The 20,000-nt window shown below is 33.3% G+C and overlaps 1 protein-coding gene across 6 annotated transcripts in view; it reads left to right on the top strand.

Annotated features, from left to right (window-relative positions):
• dock1 (dedicator of cytokinesis 1) overlaps positions 1 to 20,000 on the top strand; it is a 502,920-nt gene that overhangs the window by 421,637 nt on the left and 61,283 nt on the right. For all 6 annotated transcript variants that reach the window (XR_015944908.1, XR_015503568.1, XR_015503567.1 and 3 more), the window contains 3 exon segments: positions 2,265 to 2,369; positions 11,946 to 12,087; positions 12,232 to 12,313. Coding sequence is in view for 3 of the 6 variants with exons in the window: in XM_087275373.1 (XP_087131499.1) it covers positions 2,265 to 2,369; positions 11,946 to 12,087; positions 12,232 to 12,313 (329 nt within the window). In the remaining 3 variants the exon portion in view is untranslated.

The raw sequence follows: 20,000 nt of genomic DNA, 5'->3' as shown, positions 1-20,000 counted from the left end.
CAGCACAGGCTTCCAGTATTCATAGTTTTAGGTGCTGCACATCTTGTATTTTCACACCATAAATATATATATATATATATATATATATATATATATATATATATATATATACAATTAGTCACAGTGGGGGCTCTAAAAATGTAGATTTAGCCACACCCACCTCCATATGCTTAATTAAAGTGGGTGTGGCTAAATATCTAATTTTTGGAGTGAGATTTTGGTTGTTTTTTTTTTTTTCAAATCAACGATATGTACATTGACATACATTGACAATCAGAGTGACAGTGAGTGCTCTAAAATCTATATTTAGCCATGCCAACTTTATTAAAAGTAGGCGTGGCTAAAATAAATTTTTTTTGTACAGATTTTGGTGGTTGTTTTTTAAACCAACCATATGTATTTTTAAATGCATTGACAGTCACAGAACATGCTCGAAAATAGATTTTTAGCCACGCCCATTTTATATATTCTATTAAAAGTGAATGTCGATATAGATCTCATTTTTTGGAGAGATTATGGTTGTTTTTAAAACCAACCATACGTATAATTAATTATATCAGATTCACAATAAGTGCTCTAAAATAGATATTTATCTACAGCCATCTTTATACGCTTAATGAAAGTGGGCGTGGCTAAATCTCTCTTTTTATTATTTATTTTTTTAAACCAATCATTTATTTAAAAACATGGACAATCAGAGTCACAGTTAGTGCTCTAAACGTGATCTTTAGCCACACCCACTTTCATTAAGGATTCTCTGTCCTTCATGAAAGTGAGGGTGGGTAACGATGTGACAAGCCCGAACAAATCACGCCCCCTCACCACCTCTCTTCCTTTTTTTCCGTGACAGCTATTTATTTAAATATAAATTTATTAAATATTCAAAATATTATTTATTTATATTTATATATACAAAAAACTATGATAGACTTTAATTTCAGAGTAAACAATGACCAAAATGCATGGATTATCTTAAATAATCAAATATTATATCAATAAATCATTTTTTATTTATTTATTTATTTAGATAAAAAACTAAAATAAATTTTATTTCTAAGTGTAAAATAACCAAAAAGCTTGAATTATTTTAAATAATCAATTAATATATTAATAAATAAATTTGTATTTTATTTATGTGGTTATTTATTTATTTATTTATTTATTTATTTAATTAATTATTTAATTTATTTGTTTATTCATTTAGATTAAAGATTCAATTATTATATTAATATGATTTTTTAATTTAATATTTTTGTTTATTTATTTACATACAAAAAAACTGTAATACATTTTAATTTCAAAATTATATATGCACCAAAAAGCATGAACTATCTTAAATAGTTAAATATTATATTAATTGATAATTATTTATTTATTTGTTTGTTTGTTTATATTCAATTAAACTATAATAAACCTTAATTTCAAAGTACACAGTGACAAAAAACAGGAATATTCTTAATTATTCAATTATTATATTAATCATTACATTTATATGTATATTTTTATTTATTTATTTACATACAAAAACTATAATTAACATTAATTTTATAGTATGCAGTAACCAGAAAGCATGAATTATCTTAAATATTCTATTATTAAATTAAATAATAATTGTATATTATATTTATTTATATTGATTTATTTGATTTTTATTACAAAATAAGAATATGATATTATTTTAATATTATATGATGTTTTTTAAAGGTTTAGTTATTTGAAACCCTAATCTTTTTTATATTCATTCATATATTACATTATTGAATTCAGCTATTTATTAATTCATTGTTTGTTTGCGTCAATGTTTGCTTCTTATCTCAAGTCTGTTCTATTTCTCTGTTCTTTTTAAAAGCATGGGTAAAGATTTCTGTTTATTGGAGAGATTTTAGTTGTTGTTTTTTATAAACCGACCATATATATACATATTTGACAATCAGAGTCACAGGTAATACTCTAAAATGTATATTTAGCCACGCCCACTTTCATATGCCTAATGAAAGTGGGTGTGGCTGAATATCTCTTTTAGAACATTCACTGTGACTTATTGCCAATGTAATTAAATATATATGGACTTTTAGACCTCTCACTGTGACTTTGATTGGTGGAATGTCCGGTGCAGCATCATGGGTATTGTAGTTTCCTTCAAAAACACCACTCTTTAGAAAATATATACAGTATTTGCTTCCAAAAGCAGACTTTAGTGGTTAAATAGTGTTGATGAATGATCATTCCAGGACTGATTGTGTGATCTTCTCTGTCTCCCTCAGAGGAAACAGGCTCAGTTTTATGAGAGCATCGTGAAGGTGATCAGACCCAAGCCGGATTACTTCGCCGTGGGTTATAATGGACTGGGCTTCCCTTCGTTCCTGCGGGTGAGAATTTCTGTTATGATCTTTTCATATTTCACCGTCGCCATGGAGATGTCTGTTTCCCTGTGTAAAAGCGCTGCATTGTGAATTCATCTGATAGATTTCCAAAGGCCTAGAAATCAATTACTGGTGTCTTTGTGTGGTCTCTCTAAAGCCATCAACAGCTGTTCTCAGTACTGCACAAACCGCCATTCACATACACACCTTTTCATCTTCTAGGTGTGGGTTTTTATTCAATGTATCAGATTCATTTTATTTTATTTATTTTTTGCTTGGAATTAATGAAGGTCATTTTATCCGTGACTGCACCATTTCCTTTTTTTAAAAACATCTTTTGTCTTTTATGATATTTTTCTTTTTTTAACCAGACCTTGACTGTTTTAAAATAAAATATATATATACAATAATTGCATATTTGAATTGATAAAAAGAGCAGAATTGTCTTTTCATTTTAGCTTCTTTTATTAGCAGATGTATTCCAGTTGTACTTTGCTGGTTGAATTGCTAACGAAACGAATGGATTTTATCTTTTAAAACACGTTTTTTGAAACACTTTCATCCGCAATACCACCAACCCGACCCCCTGCTGTTCACTTTTGTCCGTGACAAGTCCCAACAAATCCCCACCCACCCCACCACCTCTCTTCCTTTCTGTTCATGACAACTAAGTTTATTTCAGTATAAATTAGTTCAATATTCAATTATTATCTTATTTATTTATTTATTTATATGCAAAAAAAAAAAAAAAAAAAAATTCTCAGTACACAATGATCAAAACGCATGAATATTCCTAAATATTCAATTATTATTTATTTATTTATTCATTTATTTATTTATTTATTATTTTATTTATCATTTTATTTATTTATTTGAAATAAACTATGGAAAACTTTAATTTCAAAGTACACAATGACCAAAATGGGTGAATATTCTAAAATATTCGATTATTATATTAATTAATAATTTTATTTATTTATTTATATATTTATTTATTTATTTATTTATTTATTCGTTCGTTCGTTTGTTTGTTTGTTTGTTTGTTTATATACAATAAACTACAGTAAACTTTAATTTGAAATTATACATTCACCAAAAAGCATACATTATCTTAAATTTGCAATTATGATATAAATTCATAATTTTTCATTTATTTTTAATTTATTTGTTATTGTACATACAAAAAAACAATAATAAACTTTAATTTGAAATTATACAATGGCAAATTATACAAGTCTACAATGACAACAAAGCATGAGTTATCTTAAATATTTAGTTATTATATTAATTAATAATTGTATATTTATTTATTTATAAACAATTAAATTCTAACAAAATTTTTATTTCAAAGTACACAATGACCAAAAAACATGAATTATCTTAAATAAATTATCTTAAATAATTAATTAATTATTTTAAATAATAATTTATTTATTTATTTATTGTATTTATTTTATATTAAAGTAAAAAAAAAAACTAAAAAGCATGAATTATCTTAAATATTCAATCATTATATTAATTGATTTTTTTTATATAATACATTTTAGTTTAAAATTATACATTCAGCAAAAAGCATGAACTTCTTACATCTCAAATAGTCAAATATTATACTAATTAGTAATTATTTATTTATTTGTTTGTTTGTTTATATTCAATTCAACTATAATAACTTTAATTTCAAAATGCACAATGACCAAAATCATGAATAATCTGAAAAATTAAAATAATAAATTAAATAATTATTTAATATTTATATTTGTATTTATTTATTTACATACAAAACCTATTACAAACGCTAATTTCATAGTAGACGGTGACCAGAAAGCATGAATAATCTTAAATATTCATTTACTTTATCAATTATTAATTATATTTACTATATTTATTTATAGTGATTTATTTGATTTTATATCATAAGAATATTATATTATTTTAATATTATATGATGTTTTTTTAAAGGTTAACTTATTTGAAACACTAATCTTATTTATATTCACCTCAATTACATTATTGAATTCAGCTATTTATTAATTCATTGTTTGTTTGCGTCAGTGTTTGCTGACGTCTGTTCTGTTTCCACATCTGCTCTTAAGGTTGTTCACACATGTTTTTAAATGTTAACATGACAGACTTGTCAAAGCTGTCCAAAACAGTAGTATGATAAATCATATGCAATGCTAACAACTCTTTTATGCTGTATGAATGCACATTAATTGGTAAATAGTGTAAAAAGATAATGAATTAGCAGTAGCGTGTGTACGTTTTATTCTCCGTTTCATATTTCTTCGCATTTTCCAGGCCAGCCTCTCAGTCATTGATGATGAAACAGAATCATTCACCTTCCTCAGCTCGTGTGTGTGTTTAAGCGTGCGGCTGTGGGAGCGAAGCGCTTCAGATATATTTGTAATTCTTTTAATACTCTTCCAGCCGCCTGCGGTCACGCGTCTCCCACCAGCCGCTCTGGGAAGAAAACATAAATCGTCCATCTAAAGGCCAGTCGCCTCCTGCTAGTGTTGACATGTTGCTCCTCGGAGAGAAGCTTTGCCTTTTGTGAAATAGAAAACGTCTCGCAATCTCCTCTCCCTCCTCAAAGTGCCACTTTTGTATGCGTGTGGAGTCGTGCATGCGAGCGCTGCTGGTTTATTCCACCGTGCCTGGAATCAGTGGCGCTGTGAAAACACCCGCTGCAATTTGTCACCTTATCGCTCAAAGCAGATTTGAAAACGGCCCTGGGCATATTTCACCTCCAGTTCACATTCCACTAATTGAGCATCGGAAATGTGTGTGAGCAGGCACCCGGTGTGTGTGTGTGTGTGTGTGTGTGTGTGTGTGTGTGTGTGTGTGTGTGTGTGTGTGTGTGTGTGTGTGTGAGTGTGAGTGTGAGTGTGTGTGTGGTGTGTATGCGTTGTTTTCTGATGTAGCAAAACTGTCTCAATACGTATTCCATTTGTGATTCTGGTTTTGTTTTTGTTTGTGGTTTGATTATGCTGTTACTCTTCATTTGAGCTTCTTTTATTACCTGGTGTGTTATATTTTGCTGGTTTCAAAAACTTCTTCACATGAAACTAATAGATTCTTTTATCTTCTGAAATATGGAGGTCATTTTTTCATGCTTTTTTTTCAGAATTATTTATTCTAAATTATATTTTTGTTTCTCGTTTCATCCTAATTTCTAATCTACACTCACTCAATTAATTAATTAATTAATTTATTTATTTATTTATTTATAAACTGATAAACTTTAAGCATTTTATTTTCAAAAAGCATTAATTATCTTAAATATTTAATTGTTTTAATTATTAATTTATATTATTATATATTTTAACTCTATTATTAAATATTATGTGAAATTTATTTATTTATTTATTTATTTATCTATTTATAAACTGATAAACTTTCAGTTTTTTACATTCAAAAAAGCATTAATTATCTAAAATGTTTAATTATTTTATTGAAAAATATATTTTATAAAAAAAATTTATATCAATATATATTTTTAATTTTATTATTTAAATATTTTGTGATATTTACATTCAAGAAATGATTTTTGATACTTGTTTAAGATAAAATAAGCCGAAATCGCACAGGTCTTGAGATTTTTAAAAATAATTTAATTGTTTTTGTTCAATCCATTTGAGTTAATTTGCTAATGCTATTATCTTTCATTTTAGCTTGTTTTATTAGCAGATGTATTGCAGTTGTACTTTGCTCGTTTGCATTCGTTTTACATGAAACGAATGAATTCTTTTGTCTTCTGAAATATGAAGGTCATTTTTTCATGCTTTTTTCAGAATGATTAATTCTAAATTGTGTTTTTGTTTCTCGTTTCATCCTAATTTCTAATCTACACTCTCTCTTTAATTATTTATTTAATTGTTAATTTATTTGTCTATTTATAAACTGATAAACTTTAAGCTTTTTATTTTCAATAAGCAATCAATATCTAAAATATTTTTTTGTTTTAATTATTAATTTATATTATCATATATTTTTAGCTCTATTATTTAAATATTATGTGATATTTACTTTCCAAAAATACTTCTTGCTGCTTAAGATGAAATAAGCTGAAATCACACAATTCTTGAGAATTTATTGGTATAATTGAATAGTTTTTTTTTTTTTTTTTTAATCTATTTAATTTAACTTGCTAATATGCTATTACCTTTCATTTTAGCTTCTTTTATTAGCAGATGTAATCCGGTTATACTTTGCTGGTCTTCAAAAGTTCTTGAAGTGAAATTAATGGATCTTTTATCTTCTAAAATATGAATAATTTCATCCTTATTTTTAAACTACACTCTTTATTTGTTTTTTATTTATTTATTTGTTTGTTTATTTATGTATTGACCAATAAACTTAAAGCTTTTTACTTTCATCATAATTATCTTAAAGATTTCATTATTTTATTTAACAAATTTAAAATAATATGTTTTTAAAATTCTATTATTTAAATATGATGTGATATTTATCTATTTATAAACTGATAAACTTTCAGTTTTTTACATTCAAAAAGCAATAATTATCTTAAATGTTTCATTATTTTAATGAAAAATTTTATATCAATATATATTTTTAATTTTATAATTTAAATATTTTGTGATATTTACATTCAAGAAATGATTTTTGATACTTGTTTAAGATAAAATAAGTCGAAATCACACAGGTCTTGAGATTTTTAAAAATAATTTAATAGTTTTTTGTTCAATTCATTTAAGTTGACTTGCTAATGCTATTATCTTTCATTTTAGCTTGTTTTATTAGCAGATGTATTGCAGTTACACTTTGCTTAAAAACTTGAAACGAATGAATTCTTTTGTCTTTTGTAATAAAAAGGTCATTTTTTCATACTTTTTTAGAATAACTCATTTTAAATTGTTTTTGTTTCTCATTTCATCCTTATTTGTAATCTACACTCACTCTGAAATTATTTATTTATTTATTATTTATTTATTTATTTATAAACTGATAAACTTTAAGCTTTTTACTTTCAATAAGCATTAATTATTAAATATTTCGTTGTTTTAATTATTAAGTTATATTATTATATATTTTAACTCCATTATTTAAATATTATGTTATAATTACAATTAAAATAATTATTTTTGCAGTTTGTTAAAGAAAAAAGAAGCCGAAATCGCACAGGTCTTGAGATTTTTTTTTATAATTTAATAGTTTTTTGTTCAATCAAGTTGAGTTAACTTGCTAATATGCTATTACCTTTCATTTTAGCTTGTTTTATTAGCAGATGTATTGCAGTTACACTTTGCTCCAAAACATCTTCACATGAAACGAAAGGATTATTTTATCTTCTGTCATTTTTTCATGCTTTTTCAGAATGATTAATTCTAAATTGTTTTTGTTTCTCGTTTCATCCTTATTTCTAATCTACACTCTTTAATTATTTATTTATTTATCTATTTATAAACTGATATTTAGAATTTTTTTTTTCAGGAATATTTTGCAAAATGCTTCAATTGTGTTCCACTTTTTACTCATATGAAGCTCATGTAATTGTTCTGTAAGGAAATTTGAATATTCCAAATGTTCCCTCAGCTGATGTGTGTGTGGGTGTTTGTGTGCACACAGTGTAGTTGTTCACACAGATGCTGCGAGTGGAAACATGTCGCCAGTGTTGTCGGTGGGCGCAGATGATTGACGGCGTCTTTATGCGAATGTGCAGTAATTGAGCGTTTCCAGACTGCAAACGCCTCTATTTTGAGATTCAATGTTAAAACTCGATGAAATACAGAATGTTCTTGAGTGCTGTGAAATGTTTTCAGTATTGTTTGGCTGTGTTTTGATCAAATGTTTTGATTGGCGTTTGATGATTAAATGATCTGATCACACACTTAGGTATTTGATTATCTTATGCTAGTTTGCAAATTAATAGCCTTTGATATCATAGTGTTTTTTTTTTTTTTTTTTTTTTTTTTTGCTATTTTGGAGACAAAATTATTACCCCCTATGATTTTTTTTGTTTGTTTGTTTTATATAGGTATGTACACTTAACGGCCAGTTTATTAGGTACACCTTTCTAACTGCTTGTTAACGCAAATATCTATTTCTGCCAATCACATGGCTGCATCTCAGTGGATTTTGGCATGTAGACATCTGCTGCAGTTCAAACTGAGCATCAGAATGGGAAGAAAGGTGATTTAAGTGATTTTGAACGTGGGATGGTTGTTGGTGGCAGACGGGCTGATCTGAGTATTTCAGAAACTGCTGATCTACTGTGATTTTCTCGCACAACCCTCTCTAGGGTTTACAAAGAATGGTCTAAAAAAGAGAAAATATCCAGTGAGCGGTAGTTCTGTGGTCGCAAATGTTTATGCCAGAGGTCAGAGGAGAATGGCCAGACTGGTTCCAACTGATAGAGCAGTACAGAAGAGCATCTCTGAACATACAACACGTCCAACCTTGAGGCGGATGGGCTACAGCAGCAGAAGAGCACACCGGGTGCCACTCCTGTCAGCTAAGAACAGGAAACTGAGGCTACAATTCACACAGCCTCACCAAAACTGGACAATAGAAGATTGGAAAAACGTTGCCTGGTCTGATGAGTCTCCATTTCTGCTGCCACATTCAGATGGTAGGGTCAGAATTTGGCACCAACAACATGAAAGTATGGATCCATCCTGCCTTGTATTAACAGCTCAGACTGATTGTGGTGTAATAGTGTGGATTTTGTTTTTTGTTTTTTGTTTTTGGCACACTTTGAGCTCATTAGTACCAATTAAGCATTATGTCAATGCGACAGCCTACCTGAGTATTGTTGCTGACCATGTCCATCCCTTTATGAGCAAAGTGTACCCATTTTCTGATGGCTACTTCCAGTAGGATAACACGCCATGTCATAAAGTGACTGGTCTCAGACTGGTTTCTTTAACATGACAATGAGTTCACTGTACTCAAATGGCCTCCACAGTCCCTAGATCGTAATCTAATAGAGCACCTTGGGCATGTGGTGGAACGGGAGATTCACATCATGGATGTGCAGCCGACAAATCTGCAGCAACTGTGTGATGCTATCATGTCAATATGGAGGAAAATCTCTGAGGAATATTTCCAGCACCTTGTTGAATCCATGCAACAAAGAATTAAGGCGGAGCTGAAGGAAAAAGGGGGTTCAACTCAGTGCAAAAGTGTACCTAATAAAACGGCCGGTGTGTGTATATCACCCATGTGCAGCACACGAACATTTTTTAACAGTATTATATATATATATATATATATATATATATATATATATATATATATATATATATATATATATATAATATTTTTTGGGGGAGAAATCTTACTATAAGTTTGGCTTGATTAATTTGAATTATTTAGCCTAATTAATCTAGTTAAGCCTTTAAAAGTCGCTTTAAGCCGAATACTTTTAAAATATCTAGTAAAATATTATTTACTGTCATCATGGCAAAGGCTAAATATACAAGTTATTAGACGTTATTATTAAATTTATTAAAACTATTATGTTTAGAAAAGTGTTGAAGAAAATCTTCTCTCCTAAACAACACTTGGGTCTATGTTTGCTGTCTGAAATTTGCATACTTTTAGGTTATTTTTTGCTATTGCAGAGGCCCTCAGTTCAGTTAAGAAACTGCTGTTTCATATGTTAATGTCTTCTAGACGTGCTTCACTGAAGTGCTTGTAATGACACACGCTCCAGATTTGAAGTGTTTTTATGTTCATCCTGTTTTTGCATACTATTGTGTTAAAAACTAGATGTGAATGTGTTAGTGCTCATCTCTACCTTTTTCTGTGAATTGATTCTTTGAGTTGCATTTCTCTTAATTTGTTTAGTCTGGTGTGTTCATTAAATGATACTTACTTTTCATATTGTTGTTTACAAATCTATACTGGGTTTACTCCCATCATATCTCCAGAATTATATTTGTAATAAGCCTGTTCTTAACTATGGCCTTCGCTCACAGGATATTTATTTACTCTCTTGTCCTAAAGTGCGGACTGAGATGGGAAAAAAAGGCTTTTAAATACGCAGCACCTTCTGCTTGGAATAATCTGCAAACACAGTTGCAGTTCAAAGACTTGATTTCACTGCATGCTTTTAAAAAGACTATAAAAGTTTTAGAAGTTGAAACACAGGTTTGTAGATGTTTTGAATAGTTGTCAGTGTGATTCATGTTAACTGTAAATTGTTTTTTGTTTGTTGTCTGTTAGACTCATGTGACTTGTGTGCTGCCTAATCTTGGCCAGGACGCTCTTGTAAAAGAGATTTTTAATCTCAGTGTGTCTTTCCCAAGCGGCAACCTCCCGCTCTCTCTCAGGAAGCCAATACGGAAGTAACTAAAACTGCAATTCATCCGAAATTCCGCTAGTCTTGGCCGCTCCTGGCTCCAAAACAGAGCAAATTTCAATTGAGCCCACTGTTAGAAAGGCCAACTTTACAGCAGAAAAAAGGTGTTTACAGCCTGGTACAAAAAAAGATTTTGGTTAATACAGCTAATATTACCCTTCATGACAACTGTGAGGGGGGTGAATTTTTTTATAACTCATCCGTTTCCTTTATATTAAGTTATATTAAGTTTGCATAATTAAGGGAGTGGCCACTTGATTGACAGCTAGGTCTCGTTGGTTGCCGTCACGTCACCTCAGCTGAATCCTGCAGATTAGCCACTGAACTCGGCATATTTATCGTATTTCTGTGTTGTTTAATGTGGCTTTACACAGTCAACTGCCTTTTGCACTTGTTTCCTACAATTATTAGATGGCATGGCATGCTGAGGGCACTTAGTTGTGCTCACAAACCATTCACGTGGCCTCCGTTTCCCATGTGAGTAAAGTTATATACTTATATACCATCTCTATACATGTATTTGTTTTATTTAAGATCATTTATCGTTTATATTTATATTTAGAGCTGTAATGCACTCCAGAATCTGTCAGATTGATTAGCTGTAGGCTCTAGAACAGTCATCTGAAGCGTTGTCATACAGTGTTATGCTGGATTTCATCAATAGTCTTACATTAACTAACACAGACAATATCTGAAGTGTTTGGAAGTAATTCGCGTTTTCCTCCTGTTGAAAAACGTCATAAGAACAATGTTTAGTGGCTCAATGTATTACAGCAGTGTTTTTAAAAGTCTAAACACTTTATTGATATAGTATACAACCAAGCACAAGTGGTCAGAATACAAACGAGTCACAGGTGATAAAGTATTAAGCGTTCTCCCAAAGTAAAGTGTGTCTGAACCATTTCCAAGCTAAATGCTAGTAGGTGTCTGTAGCTCCGCTCACTCTCCGCTTCTTTGCCCATGTTTGGTATCCCGCCGTGGGTGTGATGACGCGCGAACAAAATGGCGACGGTTGGCCGCGCCTACTTGTGGCTTCTTTTGCGCTCTTTAGAAACCTATGGGTGACGTCACGGATACTACGTCCATATATTTTACAGTCTATGGTCTTTCCTGGTAAAATAATGGTTATAATAATAATAATAATACTTTTATTTTGTTTTAAAAAAAATGCAATGCTTTGAAAGTCATACTGTTCTAATAATATTAAGAGATTAAAATGGAGTGTTTCATCTTAAAATTAATCTTCTCCTCTTCTCCAGAATAAGATGTTCATCTACCGGGGTAAGGAGTACGAGCGCTGGGAGGATTTCGAAGCTCGGCTGCTCATTCAGTTCCCCAACGCTGAGAAGATGAAGACCACCACGCCTCCCAGCGAGGACATCCGGAACTCATCTGGACAGTGTATCCTTACAGCATATGTTTGTCACACACACACACACACGCACGCACACACACACACACACACGCACGCACACACACACACACACACAAAATTTTGTTTTAACACAATGTTTTGGTTGTTGTTTCTTAGTGTGGTTTAAACAGACATTCAGTGTTTCACAGTGAAGCCCTTGCTAGAACTACCACCAAAATTTCAAAACAAACCCGTATCAGAGCAAATCGTCAGGTGAGTCTCTGTCTGTCTGTCTGTCTGTCTGTCTGTCTGACGGACTGACTGACTGTCTATCTGTGTTTTTGTCTCTGTCTGACTGTCTGTGTTTCTGTCCGTCTGCATCTTTGTCTGTCTGTGTTTATGTCAGAGATGTATAAAGTACTAGAGACCCATACTTAAGTAAAAGTACAAGTGCTTTATCAAAAATTGACTTGAGTAGAAGTAGAAGTGCTCTTTAAGCACCATACTTAAGTGGAAGTACAAAAGTATTCAACATTTTTTGTACTTAAGTATTACAAGTAGTTTATTTTAAAATTTACTACTCAAGTACTGAAAGTAAAAGTACAAGTATTGTGTAATGTAGTTATTAAAGAAAGCAGTCAAAATACACTAATTGTTTTGTTTATTTTAAATATCTTTTTGGGGTACTTGATTAAGCAGAACGACAAGAAACATGGCTTATCATACTGTTTTTCTCTGTAAATAGTTTCTATGGTACAAGAGCTCACATCGTCAGGCCCTTTAACCAGAAAATGCCTTCACTGATGAGATAATTCAGCATGTTCACTCACATACATTCTCTCTCTCTCTCACACACACACACACACACTGCCCTGCACACACCTAAATGTATACTCTCTCCCCACTCTCACACACACAGTTCTCTCTCTATCTCTCTCTCTCACACACACACATTTTTGTGAATTGTGGGGACATTATATAGGTTGCAATTGTTTTTACACTCTCTCTTACACACACACACACACACACACACACACACACACACACACACAGGTACAATCACACTGTTGTTTTCTCTTACACATTATTCACTCTCACTCACACACACACAATGACACACTCACACTTTGGGAGTTTTGAAGTTTGATTGCTTTAAAATAAAAAGCTTTAAACTAAACAAGCAAACTAAATCCTGCTTCAGAAATTCACTTGATTTTGATTTTATTGTAAAAAAACAGGAAAATGTGTATATTACTCTGTTAAATGAAAATCTGAAATATTTTGTGGCTTATGGCTATAATTTAGTAATAATTTTTATTTATTTTTATTATGTTTTTAATGAAATTGGTCTTACAGTTCATATTTTCTGTAGTATATTTATTAATCCTGGTACTTTTACCATAAACCAACATCTCAACCATTTGGTAGAGGCTGATATTTTAGAAATAATGTGATGTGTTAAATAAAAATGCACGGATTGTGTTAAATAGCGACATTAGGAGTTAAGAAATGCAATCAAAAAAAATTATATTGCTTTTGTCTTGGTGTGACAGTTAAAGGGGTTTTTGTAATAAATTTTGTCCTTTAATACAGCAGTCAGATATACGAACTTTGCCCTCAATTTGACCTGCTCAAAGAAAACACTTTTCCTGGATGTATCAAACAAAACTCATGCACAGAAGACAGCATAAGCATTTACAGCTAATAAACTCATGTCAATATTATCCCGCCTGCTTTTTGAGCGATGCCAGGCGGGTCTTACACGGCTATGATTGGTTATTGTCCTCAACAGAAAGGGCTTTAGAAATATAAGCGCTGTTCACCCATGGCGGGAAGAATACGCGATTATCACAGGTAACAGACACAGTGGAGAAAACTTGGCACGCTCATGTCTGGATCCACAGCTTTAACAGCTAAGAAGAGAGGAAAAGTTACCTTACAAACTGGCCAGCGGGTCAAATGTCCAAAGTGAGAGAGCGAGAGATAGGCAGAGGTGAAGTTTTACAACATTTCTCCCTAATAGTAAACTAGCGGCTGGTACGCTTTGCCGCCTCGCCCTCGCGCCTCCGTCCTCCGCCATAGTATTGCGACATCGCGCATAGGAGATAAATGACGTCATCACGTAATAACCGGGTATGACCTATTACTGAACTGATATCAATCATTTTGACACCCCTAGTAACGAGTAACGATGCAGCACATAAAAAATCTATCGGAGTAAAAGTATTAAACTCATGTAAAATATGTACTTAAGTAAAAGTGGAAGTAGGAGAAAAAAATAATACTCCAGTAAAGTACAGATACTGCCTTTTAGTACTTAAGTACAGTAGTGAAGTAGTTCTACTTCGTTACTATACATCTCTGGTTTATGTTTCTGCATCTGTCTGTCTGATTGTCCCTGTCTGTCTGTCATCTGTCTTTCTGTTTGCTATTCAGTCTGTATTTGTATCTCTATCTCTCATTATGTCTGTGTGTTTCTGTCTGACTTACTGTCCATCTGTGTTTTTGTCTGTCTGACTGTCTGACTGATTGTCTTTGTTTCTGTTTGTCTGCGTCTCTGTCTGTTTCTCCATCTATCTGTCTGACTGTCTCTGTCTGTCCTTCGATAGTCGTTCTGTCTGCTATTCAGTCTGCATCTGTATCTCTGTCATTTTGGCGGTGTGTTTTTGTGTGTCAATCGGTCTGTCTCTCTATCTTTCATTTTGTCTGTCTGTTTAACTAACTGACTTAGTGACTGTCTATCTGTGTTTCTGTCTGTCTGTCTTTTTGTCTGTTATTTCTTATATCTGTCATTCTGTCTATCCATATCCCAGTTTATTATTTTTTCTGTCTGTCTTTCTTTCTATTGTCTGTGTTTCTCTCTGCCTGTCTGTCTGTCTGGCTGGCTGTCTGTCTGTCTGTCTGTCTATCTGATTGACTGTCTGTCTGTCTATCTGATTGACTGTCTGTCTGTCTGTGTTTCTGTCTGATTGACTATCTGTCTGTCTGTCTGTCTGTCTTTGTTTCTGTCTGATTGACTATCTGTCTGGCTGTGTTTCTGTCTGTCTGTGTTTCTGTCTGTCTGCTTGTCTGTCTGTCTGTCTGTCTATCTGATTCACTGTCTGTCTGTCTGTCTGTCTGATTGACTATCTGTCTGTTTGTGTTTCTGTCTGTGTTTCTGTCTGTCTGTCTATCTGTCTGTCTGTCTGTCTGTCTTTCTGGTTGACTGTCTGATTGATTGACTGGCTGACTGTGTCTCTGTCTATCCATCTAAAGTCTTTGTCTGCTATTCAGTCTGCATCTGTGTCTGTCGTTTGGCTGTGTGTTTCTGTCTGTCTGTCTGTCTATCTATCTGTCTGTCTGTCTGTCTGTCTGTCTGTATCTTTGTCTGTTTCTCCATCCATCTGTCTCACTGTCTGTCTGTATTTCTGTCTGGCTGGCTGTCTGTCTGTCTGTCTGTCTGTCTGTCTCTATTTCTTTCTCTGTCTGTCTGTCTGTCTGTCTCTTTGTCTGTTATTTTTTATATCTGTCATTCTGTCTCTGTATCTCAGTTTCTCTATTCTGTCTGTCTTTTTTTTTTTTTTCATTTTACCGTGTATCTGTCTGTCTATTTGTAAATATGTACCTCTATATAATCAGTTTGTAACATTATTTTATTATGTATAATTTTGTAATTAACTTTTTTCTTGCCATAAAACAATGTTTTGTCTGTCTGTCTGTCTGTCTGCTTGCCAGTCAGTCGTTTGATACTTTTTGTTTAGATATTTGTCTGTTCCCTCTGTCTGTCTTTCAGTCTTTGCTTATTTATTCCTTCTTTCCTTCCTTCATTCACTCTCTCTGTTTACCGTTAGTCTTCGTCTGTGTGTATGCTTGTCTGCATGTTTTGAATGCAGTATAATCCCATCTGTCGGTCACATTACTGTATTTTACATTGCCTACCTGACAACAGACCTACCTGTGAGTGCATTGATGTGTACGTACGTGCCTTCGTGCGTGTGTGTGCTTGTGCAGGTGGGTCAGTAAACCAGCATCCACACCTTTGTGGTTTGTGTTTCACAGCAGCTCACCCAGCTGATTAAAATGGAAATGTGCAGTGAGCAAACAGTGTTTGACCTTACTACACTCCTCTGTGCTTTAATAAATCACACACACACACACACACACACACACACACACACACACACACACACACACACACACACACACACCTGCAGCGGAAGCATTATTCTGTTTCAGGCTAAATTCACTGCTGTGAGGTAAACAGTGGCATTATCACTGATCTTGATAAAGCGTCGCAGGCAGCTTACCACAGCCAATCAGAGCCGCCACTGAGCATGAAAAGTAATTAAAACTCACTATTTACCCACAATTCTGAGTAAATAAGCATCAGAGCCAAAGGTTGCATGATGGGATGGGATTTCTGCGAGCTTACAGAAGCATGAAAGTGTAGAGGAGCTTAAAGCCAGGATGGTTTTAATAGTTGAACACTGACCTGCTCTGCTGTGCCGCATCTGACTTTTATTTTTGGGTTTCTCCTCTTTAGCTCGGTCTCTCTTTTTGTGCCGCAGGCTGGATCTCTTTTCCCTACATCTAGTACATTTGTAAATATTGTAATTGGTTATCTCTGTCACTTTGAGTTTAATTTTAAACCATTCATATTGTGAAATAAGAAGGTCAATTTGGCAACTTGGTGGTTTTTATTTGTGAGTTTAAATACAGAAGATTGGCCGAAAATCAGTCACCTAAGTCATACCACAGTCATACTAAAGGCTGATTTATACTTCTGCGTCAAACGCTGGCGTATGCTACGGCGCTGACGCATAGCCCTTCGCCGTGGCCGTCAGCGTCGCTAATGTGCACCTCTCAAAAAATGTAACTACACGTCGCAACGACGCGTAGCGTAAGCTCTGTGATTGGTCAGCTTGGTAGCGCTGATGAGTCTGGGCGGGACCGAGAGCCGCGCGAATGCCGCGAGCCCAATGGAGTGATTGTTTACATGTGTTGAGTCTCGTGAAGGAGCTCCGGATGGAAAGTTTTGTTTTGTGTTTACCTCATAGTTAAAGTTGTTGCACATCCGCCGGTTCCTGCCTCAAAATAAGTGAGTTTGAGCCACTTGTACATCCCGGAAGTGTTCAGGAAAAGCAAACCAACAGCGAAGAAACTCGACACAGAGGAACATTTACACCTCACTGCCAACGTAACTAGCGTGGGTTACGCCAGTCACCTGACGCAGAAGTATAAATCAGGCTTAAGCCTGGTTTATACTTCTGCGTCAAGTGACCGGCGTACACCCACGGCGCATGCAACGCGCGTGGCTGTGCATTTATACTTCTGCGCGCTGTCTCTGTTGGTCTGCATTAACACTTCAGAAACGCTAGTTGGCAGTGAGGTGTAAATGTTCCTCTGTGTCGAGTTTCTTCGCTGCTTTTTTGCTTTTCCTGAACTCTTCCGGGATGTACAAGTGGCTCAAACTCGCTCATTTTGAGGCAGGAACCGGCGGACGTGCAGCAACTTTAACTATGAGGTAAACACAAAACAAAACTTTCCATCCGGAGCTCCTTCACAGGACTCCACACTTGTAAACAATCGCTCGCGCCATTCGCGCAGCTCTCAGTCCTGCCCAGACTCGTCAGCGCTACCAAGCCAACCAATCAAAGAGCTTACGCTACGCGTTGTTGCGGCGTGTAGTTACATTTCTTGAGAGGTGCACGTCAGTGACGGCGACGACCCCGGCGAAGGGCTACGCGTCAGCGCTGTAGCATACGCCGGCGTTTGACGCAGAAGTATAAATCAGCCTTTAAGGAGAACAGCTAGATAGCCTTTGAGATTATCCAGGCCCACACTCAAAACCAAGGGGTATGAAAATTTCCCAGAATACACCAGCTACACCAAGATTGTCGTTATTACGACAAACAAGTATGTTTTAATAAAAAGTTTGTAGTTTACCGTTATGCTTAAAAAAAAAAAAAACATTTAATGGATTAAACATCTTTAATCCACAATTACAACACCTGTATAGCAGTATAAAGTTAATGTGGTTTTCTTGTGTTTACATAGATTATTATGGCCACTGTGTAAATGCACATTACAATTACAATCAAAATTACTAGCACATTTCTTAAAATATCAACTTTTTTGTTCCATTTTAATTTTTTTTTCATCCATCGACCCATTCATTGATTCTTTGTGTAGGTGCTGAAGAGTAAGTGACTGAGTATTGTTGTTATGTAACTGCGCTTTCAGAAATCTCCTCATAAATAGTGTGTAGGCAGCTCCATTGAATCACTTTCTCAGCAGATGCACCACTGAAATTAGCCTTATTATCCTTTGTTAGAGTCCCAGTGTCGGCTGAGAAACTCAATAAAAGTGTTTTTAAGTATTTATTTCCTCCACAAAAAATGACTGTTTTCCTTTCTTCATTCCGTCAGCCGCTGAGCGTTCTATTTTTTAGATGACAGTAATATGCAAAATAAATTAATTATGAGTTTCAGTTCCACCGCTGAGAAGTCTACTTATCTGCTCTTGTTCGATGTGCACAAAAGCACTGCGCTTCCAACAGGACGGTCTAGACTGCTGTCATGTCCGTTGTGTAAAGTCATCAGTCATTTAGTCTCGTTCATCTCTCACTCGGTGTCTTCGTCAGACTGGAAACGTTATTATAGTCAGTGACAGGCAGATGTATTCAGCAAGTTTGTCCGATCAGTGATATGCTCTTTGATGGGCAGCACTATAATGCTGTTTATTCATGCCACACTTTTTGAATGCATAAAATTGCCAGCAAAGCTGTGGTATGCTTTATAGTGGATGGACTTTCAAGCTTTGACAAAGTCTTGAGCAGAGGTGGGTAGAGTATCCAAAAGTATTTGCGGAAATTTTTACTCAAGTAAAAGTAACAAACGTAAAAGTTACTCAATAAAAAATGTGAAAATGTATCTGATGAAAAAATTACTCAAGTAAATAATTATTAGTTACTTTTATATATATATATATATATATATATATATATATATATATATATATATATATATATATATATATATATATATATATATATATATATATATAAATATATGCAGGAAGGACATCCGCTGCAAAAACAAGTGCTGGATAAATTGGCGGTTCATTTCGCTGTGGCACATTAATAAAGGGACATATCTATATAATATATATATATATATATATAATGTGTATAAATATATATATATATACACACACACAAAGTTGAAGTCAAAATTATTCGCCCTCCTGTAAATTTCTTTTCTTTTTTTTTTTTTTTAAATATTTCCCGAATGATGTTTAACAGAGCAAGCAATTTTCATAGTATTTCCTATATTTTTTCTTCTCGCTAAAATAAAAGCAGTTTTTAAAAATTTTTAGACCGATATTATTAGCCCCCTTAAGCAATATTTCTGTTGCTTGTCAACAGAACAAACCATCATTAATTACTTGACTAATTACCCTAACTTGCCGAATTAACCTTGTTAAGCCTTTAAATGTCACTTGAAAAATATCTAATATCTTAAAATATCCAGTGAAATAATAAATAAATATATATATATATATATATATATATATATATATATATATATATATATATATATATATATATATATATATATATATATATATATATCTCCCTATATCCCTCCAGGACCGAGTTTGCCCACCCCTAATCTACAGTATTAGGGGGGCTAATAATTCTGACTTCAACTGCATACATACATACATACATACATACATACATATATAAATGTATACTGTATATTAGGGGCAAACTTCTAATATACTAACTCCAAACTCCTGTAATACTGTAGATTAGGGGCGGGCAAACTCTGTAGATGGAGGGCCGGTGTCCTGCACAGTTTAGCTCCAACTCTAATCAAACACACCTGCTTACAAATGTCTAGTGATCTTAGGGTGCTTTCACACCTGTGAATCGATTCAGTTGTTCCGAAACAGAGATTAAAATTGTTACATTGTT

This window comes from Danio rerio, chromosome 12 (genome assembly GCF_052040795.2).
Source record: "Danio rerio strain M-AB ecotype USA chromosome 12, GRCz13ab, whole genome shotgun sequence".
Lineage (NCBI taxonomy): Eukaryota > Metazoa > Chordata > Actinopteri > Cypriniformes > Danionidae > Danio > Danio rerio.
The sequence above is the reverse complement of the archived record's forward strand: the minus strand, read 5'-3'. Positions and strand labels throughout refer to the sequence as shown.